Here is a 23,824-nt window from a genome sequence, read left to right on the forward strand (position 1 = left end):
CCATACGCCATCCCATCTGGTTTGCACACATTTGTTTTTCAACAGGACAATGACTCAAAACACACCTCCAGGCTGTTTGACCTAGAATGAGAGTGATGGAGGGCTGCATCAGTTGACCTGGCCTCCACAATTATCCAACCTCAAACCAATTGAGATGGTTTGGGATGAGTTGGAGCGCAGAATGAAGGAAAAGCAGCCAACAAGTGCTCAGCATTTGTGGGAACTCCTTCAAGAGTGTTAGAAAAGCATTCCTCATGAAGCTGGTTGAGAGAATGTCAAGAGTGTGCAAAGCTGTCATCAAGGCAAAGGGTGGCTACTTTGAAGAATCTCAAATATATTTTGATTTAACACTTTTTTGATTACTACATGATTCCATGTGTGTTATTTCATAGTTTTGATGTCTTCACTATTATTCTACAATGTAGAAAATAGTAAAAATAAAGAAAAACCGTTGAATGAGTAGGTGTGTCCAAACTTCTGTCCGGTACTGTATATGGTCTTGAAATTGGATTGGCATGGTATAATTGGGCGCGTTCGAGCGGATAACATTTTACTAAGTCGCCTTTCAAAATATGTATACAGGGATAAAAAATTGTCACTGCATGAACTTTACAAAAACCATGTGATCAAAGGACATGCAGTCGCCAGTTGCTTCTCACCAGCTGCATCATGCAGCCAGCGCCTGGCTAGTGGGAGGCACTAATTTTCAACCAATCAGTGTTTTTGTTTGACCCAGGTGAACGGGGCCAACAGTAGCGAGGTTACCATCCAATTGGCAACAGATTTTCATGCGACTATTCTAGTATTATTTTCCCACCAGTGATGTTTCCATCAAATTGACTTGTTGCGGACAAATGTCTGTGCTTGATGACGTAGTGCACATAAAAATGCATTTTGCGGTTAAATTCCCATGTTCCCAAATAAAAAAATTATAATAAACTGCATGCTTTCCCGATGAGTCACAGTGGGAGGACCACACGTCATCGTACGACTCCAAGTTGACTTCAGTCTGCACCAGTCTGCTTGGCACAGGCACTGTTTTGCTCCCATGGGCAAAGTGAAAGCTGGTCCTTCTGCAGAGCAGGGGAGGCAGCAGTCCCTGTGCACAGAGCTCGATGACAGGAGAGATGGCACGGTCCCCTCCCCAGATGTTCGCTGTGACAATAGTACTCCCAAATAGCATGGCCAAAACACTGGAAGCCGAAGCCCTCGAGCCCAGAGTGGACCGGGCTTCAGGCAAACGTTGGCACTTAGACACGTTGTTTAAACTTGGGGTAGCCAAGTTCCACGGTTGTTCAGTGCTGAAAAAACAAAAGAGGCATGGAAAAATAAACAAATTGCCACAGTCCACAAGGTGCCATTACACAACTTTACATAGCGCATTACGGGAGACTCTCTGTCGTCCTGGATTATGCGAACGTTGACGTTGGGGTACAGGCTACAATTCGTTGTGCGTCCCTCACGTTTTTACAGCATCATTACATTTGCTCTTCCTGAGGCATCAGCACCCCGTTTTGAGGGTCGGAGATTTCTTCCATTCTTAAGAAGGAGGCAATCCAAGTGGCTCCTATGTCAGAGGCCCAGGACGGCTGGTTCGCAAAAGGGGTGAGACATTGCTTCCCATTTTTATCCTGCGTGCCCTAAACAAGCACCCCAGGTCCTATAAATTCAGAATGCTCACAAACATCTGGGATGATTGGCTGGTGGTAGCGAGGGCAAGGAAGCAGGGGGTGTTAAACACACCCATACTGAATCAAGAGAAGAGCTATTCAACTCCATCTCAACGCATTCCATTTCTTGAGTTAGGGAGGCCGGTTTCCAGCTTTGCTTGGCCAAATGTAGGCTGGGCCACATTTTTTTTGCCAATGCCTGCGCTTATTGGGGATGGTGACTTCTATGATCGCCATGGTTCCCCCTCGGGCTGTTGCGACCTTTGGCGGTTGATAGACACTCGCTTGGACGCATTGCGGCACCTAAACCGGTCCTGTCATGCCTACGGGCTCTGGCTCGGTGGAGGGACCAGCAGCATGTGTCAAGTTATATCCTGCAAGGTGATCACGACAGATGCATCCCCCGAGGGTGGTGTATGCATTGCGAGGGCAGCTCAATTTGGGGGTTGGGTATATAGCACTCATGCCTTTACTCCCATTCTCAGGCCAACGTGTGGTGGTGAGGACCGACAATTGGACAGTGGCGGCATACAGACAGGGAGGGCTGCAATCTCGCCCCCTTTTATCCATAGCTCGCTCCCTACTGCTGTAGAGCAGTGTGCACACTACCCGGGAGCCTCAACACGGGTGCGGATCTGCTATCCAGTGGGGGCCTCCGTTCCCGGGAGTGGAGGCTGCATCCCTGGGTGGTCTCCCAGAGACGGGAAATGTTCGGCAGGGCCGACGCACTGTGAGGAAAACCTTGTGGCTGTTTCTCAATAAGCAACCTGTGCTCTGTTGAGAACGGATGCTCGTCGCGCGCGTCCGTGGCCTCTGACACTCCTTTATGCCTTTCCCCCTGTGGACATGGGGTGTATTCATTATGACCATTTTTTTGCAAGCCATTGTCTGTTGCAAAATGTTTTGCAACAGAAATAATTTACTGCAAAACCTGTCAAGTTTATTTTCTTAAATGGAACTTGTAGTTCAGTTCACGGCTGGTAGAAGTTAGAAGGAACCCTGTGAATTTCATGCCACTTTAGAGGAAAAATCCATCATTTATAGACGCTTGCGCCAAACACTTCGCAGACTATTCGGAAAGTAAACGCCTGGAAACCATACAATTAAAATGAACTACAACTTTCATTTAAAAACCCAACAGCTTTTATGTCATGTTGAAGAGCGTTTAGAGTAAACGGTTTCTGTTGCAAAACAAATTGTTGTAATGAAAACACCCCTGATTCAGCCCATGCTCGGAAGGGTGCGTCATTGATCCTTTGTGGCTTGTGGAAATCATTCGCCTTTTAGGCGGGGACCCTCGGCAACTCCTGTTGAGCAGGGACCTGTTGTCCCAGGCGCATGAGCAGGATGGAGATTTGGAATCTGGCCCCTGAAAGATACATTCTGATGGCAAGGGGTTTACCTCTGAACATTATTGTTACTATACAGTCCACAAGGGCAACCTCGATAAGAGGGTTGTATTGATATAGAGTTTAAGTCTGAAGTTTACATAAACCTTTACATAAGCCAAATACATTTAAACTCAGTTTTTCACAATTCCTGATTTAATACTAGTAAACATTCCCTGTTTTAGGTCAGTTAAGAACACCACTTTATTTTAAGAATGTGAAATGTCAGAATAATAGAAGAGAGAATGATTTATTTCAGCTTTTATTTCTTTCATCACATTCCCAGTGGGTCAGAAGTTCACATACACATTGCCTTTAAATTGTTTAACTTGGGTCAAACATTTCGGGTAGCCTTCCACAAGCTTCCCACAATAAGTTGGGTGAATGTTGGCCCATTCCTCCTGACAAAGCTGGTGTAACTGAGTCAGGTTTGTAGGCCTCCTTTGCTCGCAGACACCTTTTCAGTTCTGACCACAAATGTTCTATAGGATTGAGGTCAGGGCTTTGTGATGGCCACTCCAATACCTTGACTTTGTTGTTCTTAAGCCATGGTCCCATGGTGTTTATACTTGCGTACTATTGTTTGTTCAGATGAACGTGGTACCTTCAGGCATTTGGAAATTGCTCCCAAGGATGAACCAGACTTGTGGAGGTCTAAAATAATTTTTCTGGGGTCTTGGCTGATTTCTTTTGATTTTACCATGATGTCAAGCAAAGAGGCACTGAGTTTGAAGGTAGGCCTTGAAATACATCCACAGGTACACCTCCAATTGACTCGAATGATGTCAATTAGCCTATCATAAGCCATGACATAATTTTCTGGAATTTTCCAAGCTGTTTAAAGGCAGTGTATGTAAACTTCTGCCCCACTGGAATTGTGATACAGTGAATTATAAGTTATATAATATGTCTGTAAACAGTTGTTGGAAAAAATTACTTGTGTCATGCACAAAGTAGATGTCCTAACTGACTTGCCAAAACTATAGTTTGTTAACAAGAAATTTGTGGAGTGGTTGAAAAATAAGTTTGAATGATTCCAACTTAAGTGTATGTAAACTTCCGACTTCAACTGTAAATAGCGGGTGTTTACAGCGTGTCATGTGGGAGAATTATTGGTGCCACTCCAGGGTTTTTAAAAGGGTGTGTGCCGTCTCAGGCCAGTTTCTAAACCTATTGCGCCCACTTGGGATTTGACTGGTTTTGGATGTGCTGTGTGAGGACCCATTTGAATCAATAGACACTGTGGATCCTCTCCTACAAGATTGCACTGCTCGTGGCTTTGGTCTTGACTAAACATGTTGGAGATCTCCACGCGTTATCCGTTCACCCCTCTTGTAGGAAGTTACCCGTGGCGACTCTAAGGTGATGTGTCCTAACGCAGACTAAGTCATGACTATGTCCTACAGGTCTCTAGCTCTACCCTTTTCGCCTCAGTTTGCTTCTGAGGAACAGCGAAGGTTAGATGTCTTGTGTCTGGTATGAGTGTTATGCATGTACATTGAGTGGACCAGGGGTTGCGCAATACCCAAATACCACAGGTTGGCTTGGAACTCTGGGTGGTCGTCCGTGGGCCATTTCATTCGATGTTGGCTTGGGACTATCCCCATAGCTGTGTTGCACAAAGTTGACAAAGGGAACATACAGTTATAACTATAACTATTCCCTGAAGGAGGGAAATGAGGAACACCTCTTCGGCCACGTGCTACCCAGTTCTGGGCTTGGTGAAGAGCGGTACTGAATTGAAAGAATGGATCCGTGCCTCTGGTTTATTGCCTGTGGAAGGTGGGGCTTACAGTTAGGCACGGTGTTCATTGGCCTTGTCAGGCGTGATTGTAATGTTCTTCAGTAGAGGGCGCTAGCACGCAAGCTCCCCGTAACTGTATTGTACCTTGTTTCTCTCCTTCAGGGAACAGTAGTTATAGTCATAACTGTACATTTGTAAATGTGTGGTATGGGGGTTGGAGTCTTGCTGTAGGTAAACCACAACAGTGTCCAACTTTCAGCTGTTGCAGATGCACCTCCCCCGAAATCACTCGTAGACTTTCTTTTGCAGTCGGCTGTTAGCATTACTGCTCAAACATACCCAGTGAGTTGACAACAACCAGCTATATACAAATGTAGCTTTAAAAAAAAATAAAAAAATCTGACAGATAAACAGTGTCAGTTTATCAAAATTAGCTTGTTAACTCAATGAAACCGCTTTCTGGAATACCCTACAGGGAACAGACAAGTAAATAACAGGACGATGACAGAGTTGGTGTTTAAGTTTTTTTTGTCCATTTCATGTTTTTTTTTATATAAGGAACAGCACAATTACTACACATAACACCAATAGCAAATCACAGCCTACAAAGCAGATATTATGGATATTAAATGCTATAATACAAGATCTTATTCAAGTATTTTACATTTGGTTTCATTATTTTATTCCCCCTCATGACAAGCCTAGGGTATTGTAATGGTAATGAACTATAAAAAAAAAAATCTATGGTTCACATACAGCTATTTTCATTTATTTGGCTTTATGGAATTTTGACCTTTCTTTCAGTCCCCAGACATCATAGCCGTTCATAACCTCTGAATATTGACAAACCCACCAAAGTGGGTTACGTCCTCCCTTCCCCTCTTTCTCGCCAGCCCATCTGACACTAGGGGGTGCCATGTCTGGTGTCCTGCTGAGTTCATTGGAGCACCAACTGTTCCACCCACAGGGCCTGATGCACTGTGCTAACAATTAGACTGGACCCCAAAGGACAGATCTTACCTGTCCCCTCTATCCTGGATCTAGGACGAGTGAGAGGGGACATTCACTGGGGGTGCATTCGGAAAGTTATGTCTTTATTCCTCGAGGAAACTATTTCTTGAGTGATTCAATCATACAAGCACACTCAATTGACTCAGTTCCCTTGAGTTAAACCCACAAGACAGGGGAAAAAAATCTAAAAAGAAAGTTAATTCTCGTAAAAACGAAACTTTTTCAACAATGACAGTTAATGAAAATAGAATGGCCAATGTCATGTTTGTTTTAAATTTTGACACAGCGGAACCAACTGTGAATATGAATCCCTTCTCAACCTCCAGCAGAAGGAACAGTTCTGTTATTTATGCCAATTGATATTGAACTAAAGAGGACCATATACCCATAGCATAGCTAGAAACACAGCAAATTAAAAAAAAGCCTCATTTCAGACCATTTAAAAGAAGAAAAAGAAGTATGTACACATGCAAGTCGAATATATAAACAATAAAACAAGTCGCCTGGAGGTGAAAGTTCTTCTGTCCAATTCACATTGGTGAAGAAAAAATTAATCACTCATCTATTTGATATCATCAGTCCTCTGTCGGATGAAGATGTTATCCACACCAGATTATTATGGTTTATCTGACTGTATGTAGTCAGATGTTCATGGGAATAGAACAGGTGGGTTGGGTTCAGGGGTCAGAAGGGAGACAGTCTGTCCATTGGTTGTACTCCTCCAGATGAACAGAGTAGAGCCTCTGGAAAAATAACATACGAGGGGTGTGTGTGTGTGGAAGCGCTGGTGAGATGCAATGTTATAGGCCATGATAAGCTGCAGACTGAAACCCTGCCTTGTTTAGCCCTGGGAAGCAGAACATAACCCGCCGCACATCTCCCCAAAGCAACCACCGCAGCACACCAGATCTACTGATGAACCTTTCTGCTCTTTTTTTTTTTTTTTTCAAGTAATCCGGATCTGTGATTCCAGTCCTGTAGCCTCAATGGTGATTGATGGATGGATAGATTTGGGGGGGGGGATGTCAGGAGCGGCCGCGCCCCCCCCCAGCAAAGCGTTTCAGCACAAAGAACCACAAATTGCAAACACACTGAGGGGTGGGGCTTGATGACACATTCAGCAGGTTGCGTTCAAAACTGTTTGGCAGGCAGGGAGTCACTGAGTGGCCACTACTGTAGGTGGTGACCAATGTTGCATATTTGCAATTGTCAATGCTGTACAATCGACATTACGGTGGCAGGCACAAGTAAAGAAGGAAAAACATAAAAATAAGGCAACTTTCAATCTTGTTCATACTGAGGGACTGGTACAAGTCATTTTTTTCATCATTTGGTTTGGTGTTTTTGACATGTATTTCTCCCTCTATTTCTCGCTCTATTTCTCGCTCGCGCAAAACAAGTTCAATATCTATTTCTCAACGCATCAATTTCTAATCCACCAACTAGATGGTGTCAAGTGGAAAGAGGGTCCATTAACAGAAAGGAATCACAAGGTTCACAGTTGCCATCAAACGTCCTCAGAAACCATGTCAAACATTGTAACCACGGGGAGAAAATATGCCAAGGATTGCAAAATAAAATACTTCATCCACTCCTTCAATAGTCATTCAGTTTCGTCTCCAATAAGTCAAAACGCTGGGTGTTTCAAACTAAATAGATCAAAATGGAAGAGCCTTGATTTATTCAATCACAAGCTGTTCGTCAGAAAGTCATTCTCGCGGCGCAGAAAATATTCAGTGACGTTGAGTTGATCCAAGTGGCTGAGGGTTGTCTGGGGTTACTTTGGTGGCTGGGCGTCTGATGCGGTTGCCGAGGTCTGGGCTGCGGGCGCTGGCTCTGGCTGCTGATTTTGGCATTCTCCCTGGTGGGGCCCTGGGCGAACGGGGCCGAAGCCAGTTTGGCTGTGGGGGCGGCTGGAGCCCTGGGAGGGGTGGCGGCGGCGACAGTCTCCGCTGGATGAGTGTCTCTTGCGACCTCCCTCCTCCATCGGGGGCTGTAATGAAGGACAATGGTGGGATTGACTGGGGCTCTACGGACATTCTAAAAGGGCAATTCCACGTTGTCAGATTTTTCACTTTCAAATCTATGCTAAACAAAAACCATTGATTTCAAAGTTTAGCAAAGCAATGAACTATGCACTATGCACAATTGAACAATTTACACAGAACATTTCACAGAAACACATTTACTGGATGAACTGTGCAGATGCAGTGTGGCAACAGAATTACGGTTAAAATCATCCTCAATTTTCACGTGACCACATTTTTTCAAAACTGTTAAATATCTGCTTCGAAATAAGATTCAAAAGATGTCTGCAGAAAGAATGGGTGTCAGCTATGACATGCAAATCAAAATGTATTTGTCACATACTTCGTAAAACAACAACGACTATCAGTAAAATAATGACTTACCAACAACGGAGAGAAAAATAATAATACCATGGCTATACATGGGGTACCAGTACCGACTATGTGCAAGTGTACGAGGTAATTGACGTAGATACAGTGCATTCGGAAAGTATTCAGACCTTTGTTACATTGCAGCATTATTCTAAAATGGATTAAATAAAAATCCTCAATCTACACACAGTACCCCATAATAACAAGTAAAACATGTTTTATTCCAAGTAAAAAAGGGTTGAGCTCAGGTGAATCCCCGTTTCCATTCACAATCCGTGAGTTGGTTCTACAACTTGAGTCCACCTGTGGTAAATTTAATTGATTGGACATGATTTGGAAAGGCATACCTGTCTATATAAGGTCCCACAGTGCTACTGGCAACTGTAATTCTGGTAACAGAATTACGAGTTTTAATCACTTAATAATTCATAAACTTGATGTCAGCAAAAACACTAACTAATTGGTAGGTCAACCTTTACTTGTTACTTCTGTGAACATTCATTAACCTCCCTCATGAGGGAGAGAAATGAGAAAATATCTTAAATATATATGTGGGTTTTTGGTAACGGAATTACAAGGCACAGGGCAATGTTTCTTAATCTTACAGAAGAAAAATCATTTATCCAAAATGAAATATAAGTGTTGAAATTACTTCAACATGATTGCGTTTTGATCCCTTTTCCATTGGTTTGACCAGAATGCAAAGCCTTTGTTTATTCCACATTGCTAGGATGGAATATGAAATGGCACCCTATTCCCTATATAGTGCACTACTTTGAAAAGGAGCCCTATGTGCCCTGCTCAAAAGTAGTGCACTATGTAAGAAATAGGGTGCCATTCGCGATGCACCCAAAGAGTACAGGGTGAACAGGGCAGGCCTGTTCTTTGTTAAAGGGATACTGAGAGAATTGTGTATTTTTATTTCTCTGCGTGCAGTTTGAAGTTCACATATTGTTATCTTTGCTTTTGAGAGGAGCTGGTGCCTTTCAGCTGAGGTAGAAACTGTGTGCTTGGTCATTTATAGTCTTATAAAGCTATACATAGTAATCTAATCAAATGTTACTCGTCACATGCGCCGAATACAACAGGTATACAAATACAACCTTGCAGTGAAATGCCGAATACAACAAGTATACAAATACAACCTTGCAGTGAAATGCCGAATACAACAGGTATACAAATACAACCTTGCAGTGAAATGCCGAATACAACAGGTATACAAATACAACCTTGCAGTGAAATGCCGAATACAACAGGTATACAAATACAACCTTGCAGTGAAATGCCGAATACAACAGGTATACAAATACAACAGGTATACAAATACAACCTTGCAGTGAAATGCCGAATACAACAAGTATACAAATACAACAGGTATACAAATACAACAAGTATACAAATACAACAGGTATACAAATACAACAGGTATACAAATACAACCTTGCAGTGAAATGCCGAATACAACAGGTATACAAATACAACCTTGCAGTGAAATGCCGAAAACAACAAGTATACAAATACAACCTTGCAGTGAAATGCCGAATACAACAAGTATACAAATACAACCTTGCAGTGAAATGCCGAAAACAACAGGTATACAAATACAACCTTGCAGTGAAATGCCGAATACAACAGGTATACAAATACAACCTTGCAGTGAAATGCCGAAAACAACAGGTATACAAATACAACCTTGCAGTGAAATGCCGAATACAACAGGTATACAAATACAACCTTGCAGTGAAATGCCGAAAACAACAAGTATACAAATACAACCTTGCAGTGAAATGCCGAATACAACAAGTATACAAATACAACCTTGCAGTGAAATGCCGAAAACAACAGGTATACAAATACAACCTTGCAGTGAAATGCCGAATACAACAGGTATACAAATACAACCTTGCAGTGAAACAAATACAACAAGTATACAAATACAACCTTGCAGTGAAATGCCGAATACAACAAGTATACAAATACAACCTTGCAGTGAAATGCCGAATACAACAGGTATACAAATACAACCTTGCATTGAAATGCCGAATACAACAAGTATACAAATACAACCTTGCATTGAAATGCCGAATACAACAAGTATACAAATACAACCTTGCAGTGAAATGCCAAATACAACAGGTATACAAATACAACCTTGCAGTGAAATGCCGGTAATACAACAGGTATACAAATACAACCTTGCAGTGAAATGCCGAAAACAACAAGTATACAAATACAACCTTGCAGTGAAATGCCGAATACAACAGGTATACAAATACAACCTTGCAGTGAAATGCCGAATACAACAGGTATACAAATACAACCTTGCAGTGAAATGCCGAATACAACAAGTATACAAATACAACCTTGCAGTGAAATGCCGAATACAACAAGTATACAAATACAACCTTGCAGTGAAATGCCGAATACAACAAGTATACAAATACAACCTTGCAGTGAAATGCCGAAAACAACAGGTATACAAATACAACCTTGCAGTGAAATGCCGAATACAACAAGTATACAAATACAACCTTGCAGTGAAATGCCGAATACAACAGGTATACAAATACAACCTTGCAGTGAAATGCCGAAAACAACAAGTATACAAATACAACCTTGCAGTGAAATGCCGAATACAACAGGTATACAAATACAACCTTGCAGTGAAATGCCGAATACAACAAGTATACAAATACAACCTTGCAGTGAAATGCCGAATACAACAGGTATACAAATACAACCTTGCAGTGAAATGCCGAATACAACAGGTATACAAATACAACCTTGCAGTGAAATGCCGAATACAACAGGTATACAAATACAACCTTGCAGTGAAATGCCGAAAACAACAAGTATACAAATACAACCTTGCAGTGAAATGCCGAATACAACAAGTATACAAATACAACCTTGCAGTGAAATGCCGAAAACAACAGGTATACAAATACAACCTTGCAGTGAAATGCCGAATACAACAGGTATACAAATACAACCTTGCAGTGAAATGCCGAATACAACAAGTATACAAATACAACCTTGCAGTGAAATGCCGAAAACAACAGGTATACAAATACAACCTTGCAGTGAAATGCCGAATACAACAGGTATACAAATACAACAGGTATACAAATACAACAAGTATACAAATACAACAGGTATACAAATACAACAGGTATACAAATACAACAGGTATACAAATACAACAGGTATACAAATACAACCTTGCAGTGAAATGCCGAATACAACAGGTATACAAATACAACAGGTATACAAATACAACCTTGCAGTGAAATGCCGAATTTACAACAGGTATACAAATACAACAGGTATACAAATACAACAGGTATACAAATACAACAGGTATACAAATACAACCTTGCAGTGAAATGCCGAATACAACAGGTATACAAATACAACAGGTATACAAATACAACCTTGCAGTGAAATGCCGAAAACAACAGGTATACAAATACAACCTTGCAGTGAAATACCGAATACAACAGGTATACAAATACAACAGGTATACAAATACAACAGGTATACAAATACAACAGGTATACAAATACAACCTTGCAGTGAAATGCCGAAAACAACAGGTATACAAATACAACCTTGCAGTGAAATGCCGAAAACAACAGGTATACAAATACAACCTTGCAGTGAAATGCCGAATACAACAGGTATACAAATACAACCTTGCAGTGAAATGCTTAGTAAAAAGTACAAGACAAAATGTAACTGACACGTTTCCCTAGTAGTACAAAGTAGAAGAGAAAATCTAACTGACCGGTTTCACTAGTAGTAAAAAGTAGAAGAGAACATTTCACTTTCTTTGACAGGTTTCCCTACTTACATCGATTCTGAAATCCTCGAGACGCTTAAACTTGCTCAAGCACTCCTGCAACTTGGGGTCGATCCCCATGTTCTTGTTTTTGGAGTATTTAAGAAATGCCCAAAACTTCTCAAGTCCATACAGCTGGCCTGTGGGAGATGGGGACACAGATACAGGCTAGGTGTTAGGGAGAAGTCTAAGACAAGGACCCAAATGGCACCCTATTCCCTATATAAGGCTCTGGTTAAAAGTAGTGCACTATGGGGAATATGGTTCCATTTGGTACACAGAATGTACTCATCGTGGAGGAACAGTAGTAATCAAATCGAGAGTTATCACGCTGTGTGAATGTGTTGAGGTTCCCTAGGTGATGCATCTCACCAGCTTCGTAATCTTTCATGGTCTCCTCCTGGAAGTCCTTGAAAATGTTTGGCCTGAATTTCCTTTCCAGTCCGTAGCTGTAGTACCTGAACAGGCACTCCAAACCGTACCTGCAATACAGACAACAGGTATTAATCAGCTGTGTGTGGTGATCGACTAAACAAACACGCAATTTACTAACACTAGTAGTGGTACTGGAATTTTCTATTCACCCACCCTGACTGTCTAGCTTTTATTTTGTTGATTGTTAGTTCTTAAAGATGATAAACTATGCAAAAAAAAAGAAACATCAATTTTCAGGACCATGTCTTTCAAATACATTTTGTAAAAATCCAAATAACTTCACAGATCTTCATTGTAAAGGGTTTAAACACCGTTTCCCATGCTTGTTCAATGAACCATAAACAATGAATGAACATGCACCTGTGGAACGGTCGTTAAGACACTAACACCTTACAGACGGTAGGCAATTAAGGTCACTGTTATGAAAACATAGGACACTAAAGAGGCCTTTCTACTGACTGAGAAACACCAAAAGAAAGATGACCAGGGTCCCGGCTCATCTGCGTGAATGTGCCTTAAGCATGCTGCAAGGAGGCATGAGGACTGCAGATGTGGCCAGGTCAATAAATTGCAATGTGCGTACTGTGAGACGCCTAAGACAGCGCTACAGGGAGACAGGACAGACAGCTGATTGTCTTCGCAGTGGCAGACCACGTGTAACAACACCTGCACAGGATCGGTACATCCGAACATCACACCTGTGGGACAGGTACAGGATGGCAACGACTGCCCGAGTTGAGTTACACCAGGAAGCACAATCCCTCCATCAGGGCTCAGACTGTCCGCAATAGGCTGAGAGAGGCTGGACTGAGGGCTTGTAAGCCTGTTTTAAGGCAGGTCCTCACCAGACATCACCGGCAACAATGTTGCCTATGGGCACAAACCCACAGTTGCTGGACCAGACAGGACTGGAAAAAAGTGCTCTTCAGTGATTAGTCACAGTTTTGTCTCACCAAAGGTCATGGTCAGATTCACATTAATTGTCAAAGGAATGAGCGTTGCACCGAGGACTGTACTCTGGAGCGGGATCGATTTGGAGGTTGAGGATCCGTCATGGTCTGGGGCGTTATGACACAGCATCATCGGACTGAGTTTGTTGTCATTGCAGACAATCTCAACGCTCTGCGTTACAGGGAAGACATCCTACTCCCTCATGTGGTACCCTTCCTGCAGCATGACAATGCCACCAGCCATACTGCTCGTTCTGTGTGTGATTTAATGCAAGACAGGAATGTCAGTGTTCTGCCATGGCCAGCGAAGAGCCCAGATCTCAATCCAATTTAGCACGTCTAAGACCTGTAGAATCGGAGGGTGAGGACTAGGGCCATTCCCCCCAGAAATGTCCGGGAACTTGCAGGTGCCTTGGTGGAAGAGTGGGGTAACATCTCACAGCAAGACCTGGTAAATCTGGTGCAGTCCATGAGGAGGAGATGCACTGCAGTACTTAATGCAGCTGGTGGCCACACCAGATACTGACTGGTACTTTTGATTTTGACCTCCCCTTTGTTCAGGGACACATTATTCCATTTCTGCTAGTCTCATGTCTGTGGAACTTGTTCAGTTCATGTCTCAGTTGTTGACTCTTATGTTCATACAAATATTTACACGTTAAGTTTAATGAAAATAAACACCGTTGACAATGAGAAGACATTTCTTGTTTTGCTGAGTTTATTATGAAAATAATACACTGAACAAAAATATAAATGCACTGATTTTACTGAGTTACAATTAAATAAGGAAATCAGTCAATTGAAATACATTCAATAGGCCCTAACCTATGGATTTCACATGACTGGGAATACAGATATGCATCTGTTGGTCACAGATACCTTAAATGATGGGGGCATGGATAAAAAATGTAAAAAGTCAGAATCTGGTGTGACCACCATTTGCCTAATGCAGCGCAACACATCTCCTTCGCATAGAGTTGATGAGGCTGTTGATTGTGGCCTGTGGAATGTTGTCCCACTCCTCTTCAATGGCTGTGCAAAGTTGCTGGATGTTGTCGGGAACCTGAACACGCTGTCGTACATGTCAATCCAGAGCATTCCAAACATGCTCAATGGGTGATCTTGTCAAGGTATCTCTGTGCATTAAAATTGCCATCAATAAAATGTCATTGTTTTCATCTGCCCATACCATAACCCCACCACCACCGTTGACATCAGGAAGCTGCTCACCCACACGACGCCATACACACTGCCTGCCGGTAGAGTTGAAACCGGGATTCATCTGGGAAGAGTACACTTCTCCAGCGAGCCAGTGGCCATCGAAGGTGAGCATTTTCCTACTGAAGTCGGTTATGACGCCAAACTGCAGTCTGATCAAGACCCCGGTGAGGATGACGAGCACACAGATAAGCTTCTGATAGTTTGTGCAGAAATGATTTGGTTGTGCAAGCCCACAGTTTCCTCAGCTGTCTGGGTGGTTGGTCTCAGACGATCCTGCGATCCACGCTTAGGCGGACCACCCAAGAATTTATTTGGCAGAAAATGCCCTGTGCTTGATTGAGTCAGGTGTGTTAGAGCAGGGCTGGAACAAGTGTCTGCCCCTGTTGCCTCCCCTTCCCAAACACAATTTTAGGCCCAAATAATTTTACGGGTCAAGAGCCTTCACACATTGCCCAACATGCAATTTTAAGCTCTTTATAATCACAGTTCTGTGTATAAATGGTAGATTGGTAAGTAATTAAGCAAAGAATGAAATGAAGCATTACCTGTATCCCTCCTTGCCATCCTCCACCACCAGCTGCTTGAACTCCTCATACATCTTCCTGTTGAAGTGATCCCTCAGGAAGAATGACCAGAAACGGAACAGCGTGTTCATCTCCTGGGATTGGCCGATGCCCAACCGCTTGCGTTCTGTGATTAGTGGGGTGGAGGGGTTAAAGGTCAGTCAGACACTATCTGTGTACCAAATGCCACCCTATTCCCTATAATTTCAAAAGTAGTGCACTATGTAGGCCATTTGACCATTTGGGATGCAGCCTGTGTGACAAAGCAAGCAACAGCTATTGTTTCTATGCGCAGTGTTCCTAACTATTTACACACAAGTATAATGTGTTGTTACTTTCTAGTCTCCGAACGGGCGATCGCGCCTGCCGCGCGAACGGGCAATCGTGTCTGCGTGTGATCTTTGTTTGGGGAAAGAATATGGGTAGCTATGCGTACCGTTCAGGCAGCGTCGACGGTACTTGTGATAAACGTGTTGTGTGAAGCCGTTCTCCTTGAGCAGCTCGTGGGAGGGGTGCTGGAAATTGGGGAGCGACTGGGGGGTACAGCCAATTCCCCCCAATACAGGTGTACCCTCTGAGGGGCTGGCGTTGGAGCTGGAGAGAGAGGGAAGAGTAGTGATTAAAAGTACATACAAACACCACCGACAAATTAAACCTGTATGAAAAGGGTATAAGTAAACAATTCCAAACTCTGTCTTGGGGACCCCAAGGTGTGCACATTTTGGTTTTTGCCCCAGTACTACACAGCAGATTCAAATAACCAACTCATCATTGGGATCTGATTGTTTGAGTCAACTGTGTAGTGCTGGGGGGGACGACAAGAAGAAAACATGCAACCCTTGGGGTCTCCAGGACAGAGTTTGGGAAACGCTGGTATAAGTACATGTACCAATGTGTAAGTGATAAACAATTCTGTACGACCTCAACCATTCTTATAGCATTGAAATGTTCTAAAGACATAACAAAAAGACTTCTGTAGCAATATGAACAAGTGCAAACGTTAGCAACAGGAGATGAGGGGACTTGACTCACCTGACGGAGGCGGTGCGAGATCGGTGCTCCCGCGAGTCCATCACCCAGCCAACGTGGCACTCCATGGGGGGGTTGGAGCTGTGCCTGGTCTTCCTTTTCCTGGGGGTCTAAAGACAGGGGGGGCAGTTAGAGAGAGGACAGTTAACCAAACAGTACCCACAGCAGTCAAGATGCCCAGACCCAAATCCACCCCTAGTCGGAGGTTTCAGATGTAAATGAAAGACACTTCACAAATGAAATGTATAAATAGAGGAGCAGTGTGCCACCTCACAGATGTCAGAATCATAACCAATAGACAACTGAACCCTGGTAGATCTACGGGATGTGGGTAAGTCTAAGCAAAATGTCAGACACAAAATTGTTACCTTGGCGTCGACGGGCCAGCTCTCCTTCACAACAGGGTAGAAACGGGGCGTCATGGCGGGGTCCTTCCGGTGCGGGGTGCGAGGCGTGCGAGGTGTCCGGGCACTGCGGTAGTTGGGCGATTCAGGTACAGTAGTCGGGAGGGAGCGTGCTATTGTGGAAGGCTCAGGGGCACCGAACAGTTTGTTCGCCAAGGCGTCTACGGGAACTGAGAGATGAGTCGCGTGTTAATATGGGTAATTTCTGGATCACAGCTTCCATTTCAATATGCACATGAATAAGACTTACGTGGAGGTATTCCTATAACTTGTCAGTGTTGTAAAGAAACATTCCCACTGTATTATTCTGCTCTCTATATCTGGTGTTATTTCCTAACGTTGGTTCAGTAGAGTGGTTGTGTTTGGCATGTGATTAAGCCATAGCTGTGGGGGGACCCCCCCCCCGTCTTATTAAGAGGTCTGCGTCTCATCCGTTCATGTGTCTGTGGTACTCACTCTGCTGGGGCTTTGGGGGTCCGGGGGGCACCTCCTGGTTGGGGTCGACGGGGGGTTCTGGGGTCAGGCAGTCAAACTCCTCTCGGCTGATCAGGTGAACCTTTTTGAAGTTCTCCACCTCTTGCTGCAGAGACATGACAGGGAGGCTCAGTGAAACAGCGGTGGTGAACTCAATGGGTCGTTTCAGGGAGGCAGATCTAGTCCTAGAATAAAAAGCATGTACAATGGAGATTTTCCATTGAAAGTGCTTCTTTGTAAAAAGGTCTTCACGGGTCCTGGTTGACCCGATATACCCGAGACCCAACCGAAATTCTAACTTGTCCCTCGAGACAGAGTCCTGTTTGATTGTCACTACAGCTGATAGACCTGAGTGGACCCGACCACAACCGAAATTCTAACTCCATTTAGATCCAGAGAAATCTACTTAATCCAGGACTAGCCTTTATTTGTGTCCGATAAATCGTCCCAATATCAAATCAGACCAGGTGATGAACATTCAAAAGCAAAACATTTGATCATGTGATCATTTTCACCACCTCATTGCATGTCCAAAAAACAGTTTTTTTCTTCTTCAAGAGTCAAACAAAAGATGGGGGGGATTAGGAAATAGGCTGTAATCAACAATGATCTGTGGAGCATAAGGTACCTTCTTCAAAGTTTGGCAACGGTCAGACACGCACCAACACGGCATGGTGACCAAGAATACTACTAGGCTATGGTATAAAAATAGCAACAAAAGTATAGGAACTAAACTAGAACTTGACTTCTACACACAGAGCTTTTGTCGCAAATGGCACCCTATTGCCTATATAGTGTATTACTTTTTAACAGGACCCATACATTTCTGGTAGTGCGGTAAATAGGATGCCATTTTGGGTGCAACCTAGGAAACAAGACTTACTATTCAAGCGCCAGCCATCTCTGACCAAGTTACCTGTGAAGACCTCTGAAGAGCCATTTGTCCCGAAACCCACTCCACAGAGCCCTTAGCCAGGCATAGGCAGCCCAGGTAGGGTTTATTTATTAACACACCACTGGATGGGGGGGCACGTGAACGGCACAAAGTGCCCTGCCACAATGAGAGCAGGGACAAAAACAGCCCACTTAAGTTATATCAGTGATACGCGGTTGTTCATAACCGATTGGTTTATTATTGCTGTCTATTTGTTTGTATTTTTTTTATCTCCAAATGGTGACTGTCACAACAAGAGTGTATTTTGTTTAAATGGTTTCCGGTCCTGGTGGAAACTAGGCACATGCCTCATTTAACTAGAGAATCTGGAATTACTTAGGCTGTCCCCAAATAGTTACTACCTATTGAAAATTCTGATATCCATCCTCACAGTCCTCAAATGAATGCACCTATTCTAGATAAGAGTGCTTGCTACCTGACTACAGAGTTAAAGTGAAAGGGACTGACCTTGATGGTGGCGTACTCGGGTTCGTAGTTGTCATCCCACAGATCTGCTTCGTAGTAGTACAGGCCGTCGTTGATCACCTTCACCAGCTCATTGGTCAGCTTGGAGCGTGACGTGTGGTGGCCCGTGCGGTCACCCCCCGGGTGCTTGCGCAGGTAGGGCGGCGTCTGTGTCACAATGAGGATCTTGTTGACGTCATTGTCGGCGATCTCGCAGTCAGAGTCCTCATCGGACCAGTCGGTAAATGTGTTCCTGCGGCCATCCATCTGCTCCATCTCCTCGTCAAACATGAAGTCCAGCTCCTCGGGCTCATCCTTGGCTGAGGCGTTGGAGGGGACGAGGCTGAGGTCTGCCTTGGGCACCGGGGAGAGAGCGTCTTCCTTCTGCTGCAACGAAGGGGTCTACCATCAGTCAACGTCCATGGGAGGAGGCGTGGATGGATGGATGGGTGCCAAGGTGGAGAGGGAGACAAGGAAGTAGAGAAAAGGCAATGTAGAGGTATGGAGCAGGCAGACAGTCATACTGTATACAGGCAGGGACACCATGAAGAGGGTGCTGGTGAACAGATGAATAGATAACACCACAGGCAGGAGCAATGGACTAGTGATGAACAGTAACATATTGAACATAACCCAAATGGCAACCTATTCCATATGTAGTGCACTACTTTGAACAAGCGCTTTGGTCTATGCCTACTACCTGTCAGAATTAGATCATGATTACTTGCATCAATCCAGTGGCGATTTGTTTAGCAAACTCTGCAATCGCATGTGCACTACAAAAACACCCTAATCAAACAAATCCCTGGCTGGTGAGCACTTGAATTAAAGGGTATCTACACCAAAAAATAAAAATTTCTTAGATTTTTCGCAGACCTCAAAAGCAGTCACCTGAAGAGGTGTACATTGCTGTGGACTTTAAGCTGCACTATTCAGAAATTGCTCTGCCATTTTCTGGTGGCAAAAATTATAATTGATAGCCAAATTTCAGACTACAATTTTTATATTGTAGAGACTCATAGTACCATCTACACTACTGTGAAAGACATTTTCCATCACCAAAAATATTGTATTTTCAGCTTTTTGAAGCTGGTGTACAAACCGAAAGTAAAAGACACAAAAACAAAACTTAACGGGAAGCATAGAAATAGCGCACATAAAACCGCTTCATAGACTCGTTTTCAATGAGAATGACAGATCTATAACACACCTTTCCATGTGAATTTGATAATGTCATCAAAAAACGTACATATCACAGTTTTAAAACATTACATTTAGTTGTTTTGGTTCAACTATCGCCGATTCAATGGAATTACAACCCTCTGCATGCAAGGTGCATTCTTCCATCACATGTACAGCTGATTCTCAAGATCTTACACACTAATGAGATGCTATTGAGCTGACACTACTACACTGCCTGAACCAAGGACTCGCTTTCTGGTAAGTTTTGACTACAATACTGTGTGGGGTGAATATATTTTATATGACAATTTTTTGTTAACTAGTAAATAGTAGCCTACAGCAAAGTGTGTATAAATCATTTCTAACTTGTTAACAATTTCTGTGAGTTAGTTTACTACCATGTGGGTTTTAGCTTTCTTGAGCCTGCTAAATGAGGAGTTTTAATTCACCTGTTCCAATACATGTTTCATTTTAAAACTGTTATCTTACAAAGGAGTTGTTTAATCTATCTGCTTAACTATTTATCTGTACATGGAATTGTATTCATTTTTTACTCACTTTAAAATAATCTTTACAGGAAATTACCGCAGGCATTATCTGATGTGTGGAGACATTTCACTGCAGCTAATGTAGAAGGAAAAGCTGTGTACATTTGCAAATACTGTGCCAAATCATGTGAGGAATGCAATAAAGATGCAGAATCATCTGGCCAAGTGCATAAAGTTCCCTCAGCGCTCACAACAACCCCTGACAAGTCCCTCTACTTCTATTTGAGGTGTAAATGATGAATCAGACACCTTATCGATAGCAACAGCTCATGGTCCTCCTGGAATCAAGTTTTTTTTTAGACTCAATGGAGGAACGTAGTCAGAGAAATGCTGATGAATGTCTTCCTCGAGCTGTGTATGCAACTGGTTCACCTCTGATGCTCACAGGCAATGTGTATTGGAAGAGATTTTGGAATGTTCTTCGACCAGCGTACACCCCTCCAACCAGACGTGCTTTATCTACTCATTTGCTGGATGAAGAGTTTTACAGAGTTCAAGTGAAGGTCAATCAAATCATAGAGAAAGCAGACTGTATTGCAATCATCTCTGATGGGTGGTTGAATGTTCGTGGGCAAGGAATAATTAACTACATCTCCACCCCTCATCCAGTATTCTACAAGAGCACAGACACAAGGGACAACAGACACACCGGTCTCTACATTGCAGATGAGCTGAAGGCAGTCAATGACTTGACCCCAGAAGGTATTTGCACAGGTGACAGACAATGCTGCAAAAAAGAAGGCTGCTTGGTCTAAAGTGGAGTCCTACCCTCACATCACACCCATTGGCTGTGCTGCTCATGCATTGAATCTGCTCCTCAAGGACATCATGGCACTGAAAACAATGGATACACTCTACAAGAGAGCCAAGGAAATGGTTGTTTGTGAAGGGTCATCAAGTTATAGCAGCAAAATGAGAAGAGTAAGAGCACCACATTGAAGCTGCCCAGCAACACCCATTGGGGTGGTGTTGTCATCATGTTTGACAGTCTCCTGGAGGGGAAGGAGTCTCTCCAAGAAATGGCCATATCACAGTCTGCCGATATGGACAGCCCCATCAAGAGGATCCTCCTGGATGATGTATTTTGGGAGAGAGTGGTAAGCAGCCTGAAACCTCTGAAACCTATAGCAGTAGCCATTGCACGGATTGAGGGAGATAATGCCATCCTGTCTGATGTTCAAATTCTGCTTGCAGATGTAAGAGAAGAAATCCATACTGTCCTTCCCACTTCACTGTTGATCCAAGCAGAGTACACTGCAGTTCTGAAATGCATCAAAAAGCATGAATACTTCTGCCTGAAGCCCATACACTCCGCAGCGTACACATTGTACCCCAAGTATGCTGGCAAGAGCATCCTGTCTGGTGCAGAGCTCAACAAGGCCTATGGTGTCATCACTACCGTGTCTCACCCCCTTGGCCTGGATGAGGGCAAGGTTCTTGGCAGTCTGGCGAAGTACACTACCAAGCAAAGGCTTTGGGATGGAGATACAATATGGCAGTCGTGCCAACGTATCTCATCAGCCACCTGGTGGAAGGGACTTTGTGGATCTGAGGCTCTTTCTCCTTTTGCCTCCATCATCCAAATCCCACCAACATCAGCCGCCTCAACTGGTCCTTGATTGGGAACACACACCAAAGCACGCAACAGGCTGACCAATACAAGGGTTGAAAAATTGGTGGCCATACGGGCAAATTTGAGGCTTTTTGAGCCTGACAACAAGCCATCCTCAAGGTTGGAAAGTGACAGTGAACATGAGGCCTCAGAGTCCCGATGTTCAAGAGGTGGACATTGAGGAGTTCCAGGGAGAAGACATGGAACCCTGAGAGGACGACAACCAAAACTTTAATTTCTTGATGTATGTTGATAAGTTTTTGGGAGATACGATGGATCATTGGGGATCATTTAATATTCCCTTTCGTTGTTCAGCAAAATCATCCATGTGAAGAGTCAACTCATTTAATTAAACTTCAATTTGTAACTAAATTGTATTATTTATTTTGGAAGGATTAAAATGTTTGTTTCCATATGATAAATATATCCAATGCAAAAAACAACTATATTTAAAATGGTATTAATATTAATTCCCATATATTCCCGTTAATTCCAACAGAAAAAATACATACAAAAAGAACCGACAATGATCTTTGTTATAGATATTTGTTTTTACAGATGTAGGATAATGGTCTGAGGTGAGAGAGCCATTCCGTTGTATCCTCTTTCATTGCCAGACCACTCAACTGGACATAGAGTGGCTGGATCCAACTCCACTCACCTTGGTTCTGGCCGGGGAGGGCTTGGGTCTCTTCTTCACCTCGATCCAGGACTCCGAGTCCAGGTCGGGCAGGCTGGCCGACAGTCCCTTGGGCATGCTCTTCAGGTTGGACACGTCCTGCTCCATCTTGGGCTGCATGGAGGCCCTGGTCATGCCCCTGATGGGCGTGGAGGACCGGGGAGACCCTGGAGCAGACTCTGTCGATTAGATTGACTCTATAGGTGAGCACGAGACTAGACAAGCCTACAGAGTGGCCTAGTGAGGGTAAGCCCACTCTAATATATCAGCTACCTTTCAATAGTTGTGTCTCAAATGGCACCCTATTCTGTATATAGTGTGTGCTTGGGATGCAGTCATAGCTACCACTCATACCCCTTGAACTACCTACCTGATTAAATAATATGCGTTTTCTAATAATTGTCTATTAGACACAAAGTAGGAAAGCACTTGACTGAATCAGTGTACTCACAGAGAAGCAGTAAGAAATAAGCCCTTTTATCCAATGGTTTTACACTGTATACCTCGGTCCTTAGGGAACAAGTGTCTGGGTTCTGCTCCAACTGAGCCAACGTACAGAAGCATTTAGCCTTCACCTGAGCGTTGTGATGTAAGTGGATAGCGAGAAACAAGCGCGTAGATAGTGATTGTGGCTGGCTAGGTGGTAGAGCACAGCCATGTGATTTAAGAGCTACTTTATATGGCTAAGTATCACTGTCTGTTTTGATAGTGAATGTAATGATAAAATGTAATGATATATACATACACACACGTCTGTTCGATAGTCTCTTTAAGTGGGTGCGGCTGACGAGGTTTTTGATTTTCTCCATTTTTGCATATTGTGGACACTGAATGTTAGATCTTCAACCAAAACCCAATATTAGATAAAAGGAACCTGAGTGAACAAATAACACGTGTTGATAGCAGTGGAGGCTGGTGGGAGGAGCTATAGAAGGATGGACAAATTTTTAAGGGATGTAATGTAACCAATGGAACAGCGTCACACACACTGTTTAAATGCATTTGGTACCATTCCATAGATGTCATTCCAGCCATTACAATGAGCCTGTCCTGATATAGCTCCTCCCACTAGCCTATTCTGATTGAGAATACTTTCATTTATTTAATAAACTAAGTTAAGCAACACCCAATGCCTACAGTCAAAAAATAATTCCCCCCTTACACTCAAATTGTTGTGCCACCACTAACTACAAATGACTGCAACCTAACCGGGGATTTTTCTGCAATTGAAAGCAACACTTGAGTATAGAAACACACTGAATAACAGTAACGAGT

At 43.3% G+C, this 23,824-nt stretch overlaps 2 protein-coding genes across 88 annotated transcripts in view; one reads left to right on the forward strand and one right to left on the reverse strand.

Annotated features, from left to right (window-relative positions):
* Positions 1 to 6,822: 6,822 nt before the first annotated feature.
* Positions 6,823 to 23,824, reverse strand: part of LOC118396320 (la-related protein 1-like) — a 148,093-nt gene continuing 131,091 nt past the window's right edge. For 7 of the 38 annotated variants that reach the window (XM_052465287.1, XM_052465283.1, XM_052465290.1 and 4 more), the window contains 9 exons: positions 22,532 to 22,728; positions 18,532 to 18,930; positions 17,112 to 17,235; positions 16,620 to 16,825; positions 16,255 to 16,361; positions 15,659 to 15,816; positions 15,205 to 15,349; positions 12,426 to 12,535; positions 11,899 to 12,193 (listed from right to left, as the gene is read on the reverse strand). In XM_052465287.1, coding sequence (XP_052321247.1) covers positions 12,036 to 12,193; positions 12,426 to 12,535; positions 15,205 to 15,349; positions 15,659 to 15,816; positions 16,255 to 16,361; positions 16,620 to 16,825; positions 17,112 to 17,235; positions 18,532 to 18,930; positions 22,532 to 22,728 — 1,604 coding nt within the window. In that variant the 3' untranslated portion in view covers positions 11,899 to 12,035. Of the gene's footprint in view, positions 9,484 to 9,736; positions 9,947 to 9,988; positions 10,115 to 10,153; positions 10,238 to 10,449; positions 10,744 to 10,827; positions 10,996 to 11,079; positions 11,290 to 11,365; positions 11,493 to 11,806; positions 12,194 to 12,425; positions 12,536 to 15,204; positions 15,350 to 15,658; positions 15,817 to 16,254; positions 16,362 to 16,619; positions 16,826 to 17,111; positions 17,236 to 18,531; positions 18,931 to 22,531; positions 22,729 to 23,824 lie in introns of those variants that run through there. The other 31 variants (XM_052465258.1, XM_052465257.1, XM_052465255.1 and 28 more) reach the window with 31 other exon arrangements.
* On the forward strand, positions 9,181 to 12,039 carry LOC127908184 (uncharacterized). Of its 50 annotated transcripts, XR_008066226.1 has the most exons (10): positions 9,350 to 9,510; positions 9,638 to 10,057; positions 10,393 to 10,434; positions 10,477 to 10,812; positions 10,855 to 11,064; positions 11,149 to 11,274; positions 11,317 to 11,460; positions 11,539 to 11,614; positions 11,767 to 11,850; positions 11,893 to 12,039. XR_008066226.1 is itself a non-coding variant. In XM_052465292.1 (9 exons), exons 1-9 carry the CDS (start codon positions 9,283 to 9,285, stop codon positions 11,965 to 11,967), a joined length of 1,800 nt encoding a protein of 599 aa, XP_052321252.1. In that variant the 5' UTR covers positions 9,181 to 9,282. The 50 variants fall into 50 exon arrangements, 40 of the variants coding, with proteins under 40 accessions (XP_052321252.1, XP_052321251.1, XP_052321257.1 ...); XM_052465292.1 differs by adding an exon at positions 9,181 to 9,300 and having other exon boundaries at positions 9,385 to 9,510; positions 10,855 to 11,022; positions 11,149 to 11,316; positions 11,368 to 11,460; positions 11,539 to 11,967; XM_052465291.1 differs by adding an exon at positions 9,181 to 9,300 and having other exon boundaries at positions 9,385 to 9,510; positions 10,855 to 11,022; positions 11,539 to 11,967.

Source organism: Oncorhynchus keta, chromosome 17, assembly GCF_023373465.1.
Source record: "Oncorhynchus keta strain PuntledgeMale-10-30-2019 chromosome 17, Oket_V2, whole genome shotgun sequence".
Classification (NCBI taxonomy): Eukaryota; Metazoa; Chordata; class Actinopteri; order Salmoniformes; family Salmonidae; genus Oncorhynchus; species Oncorhynchus keta.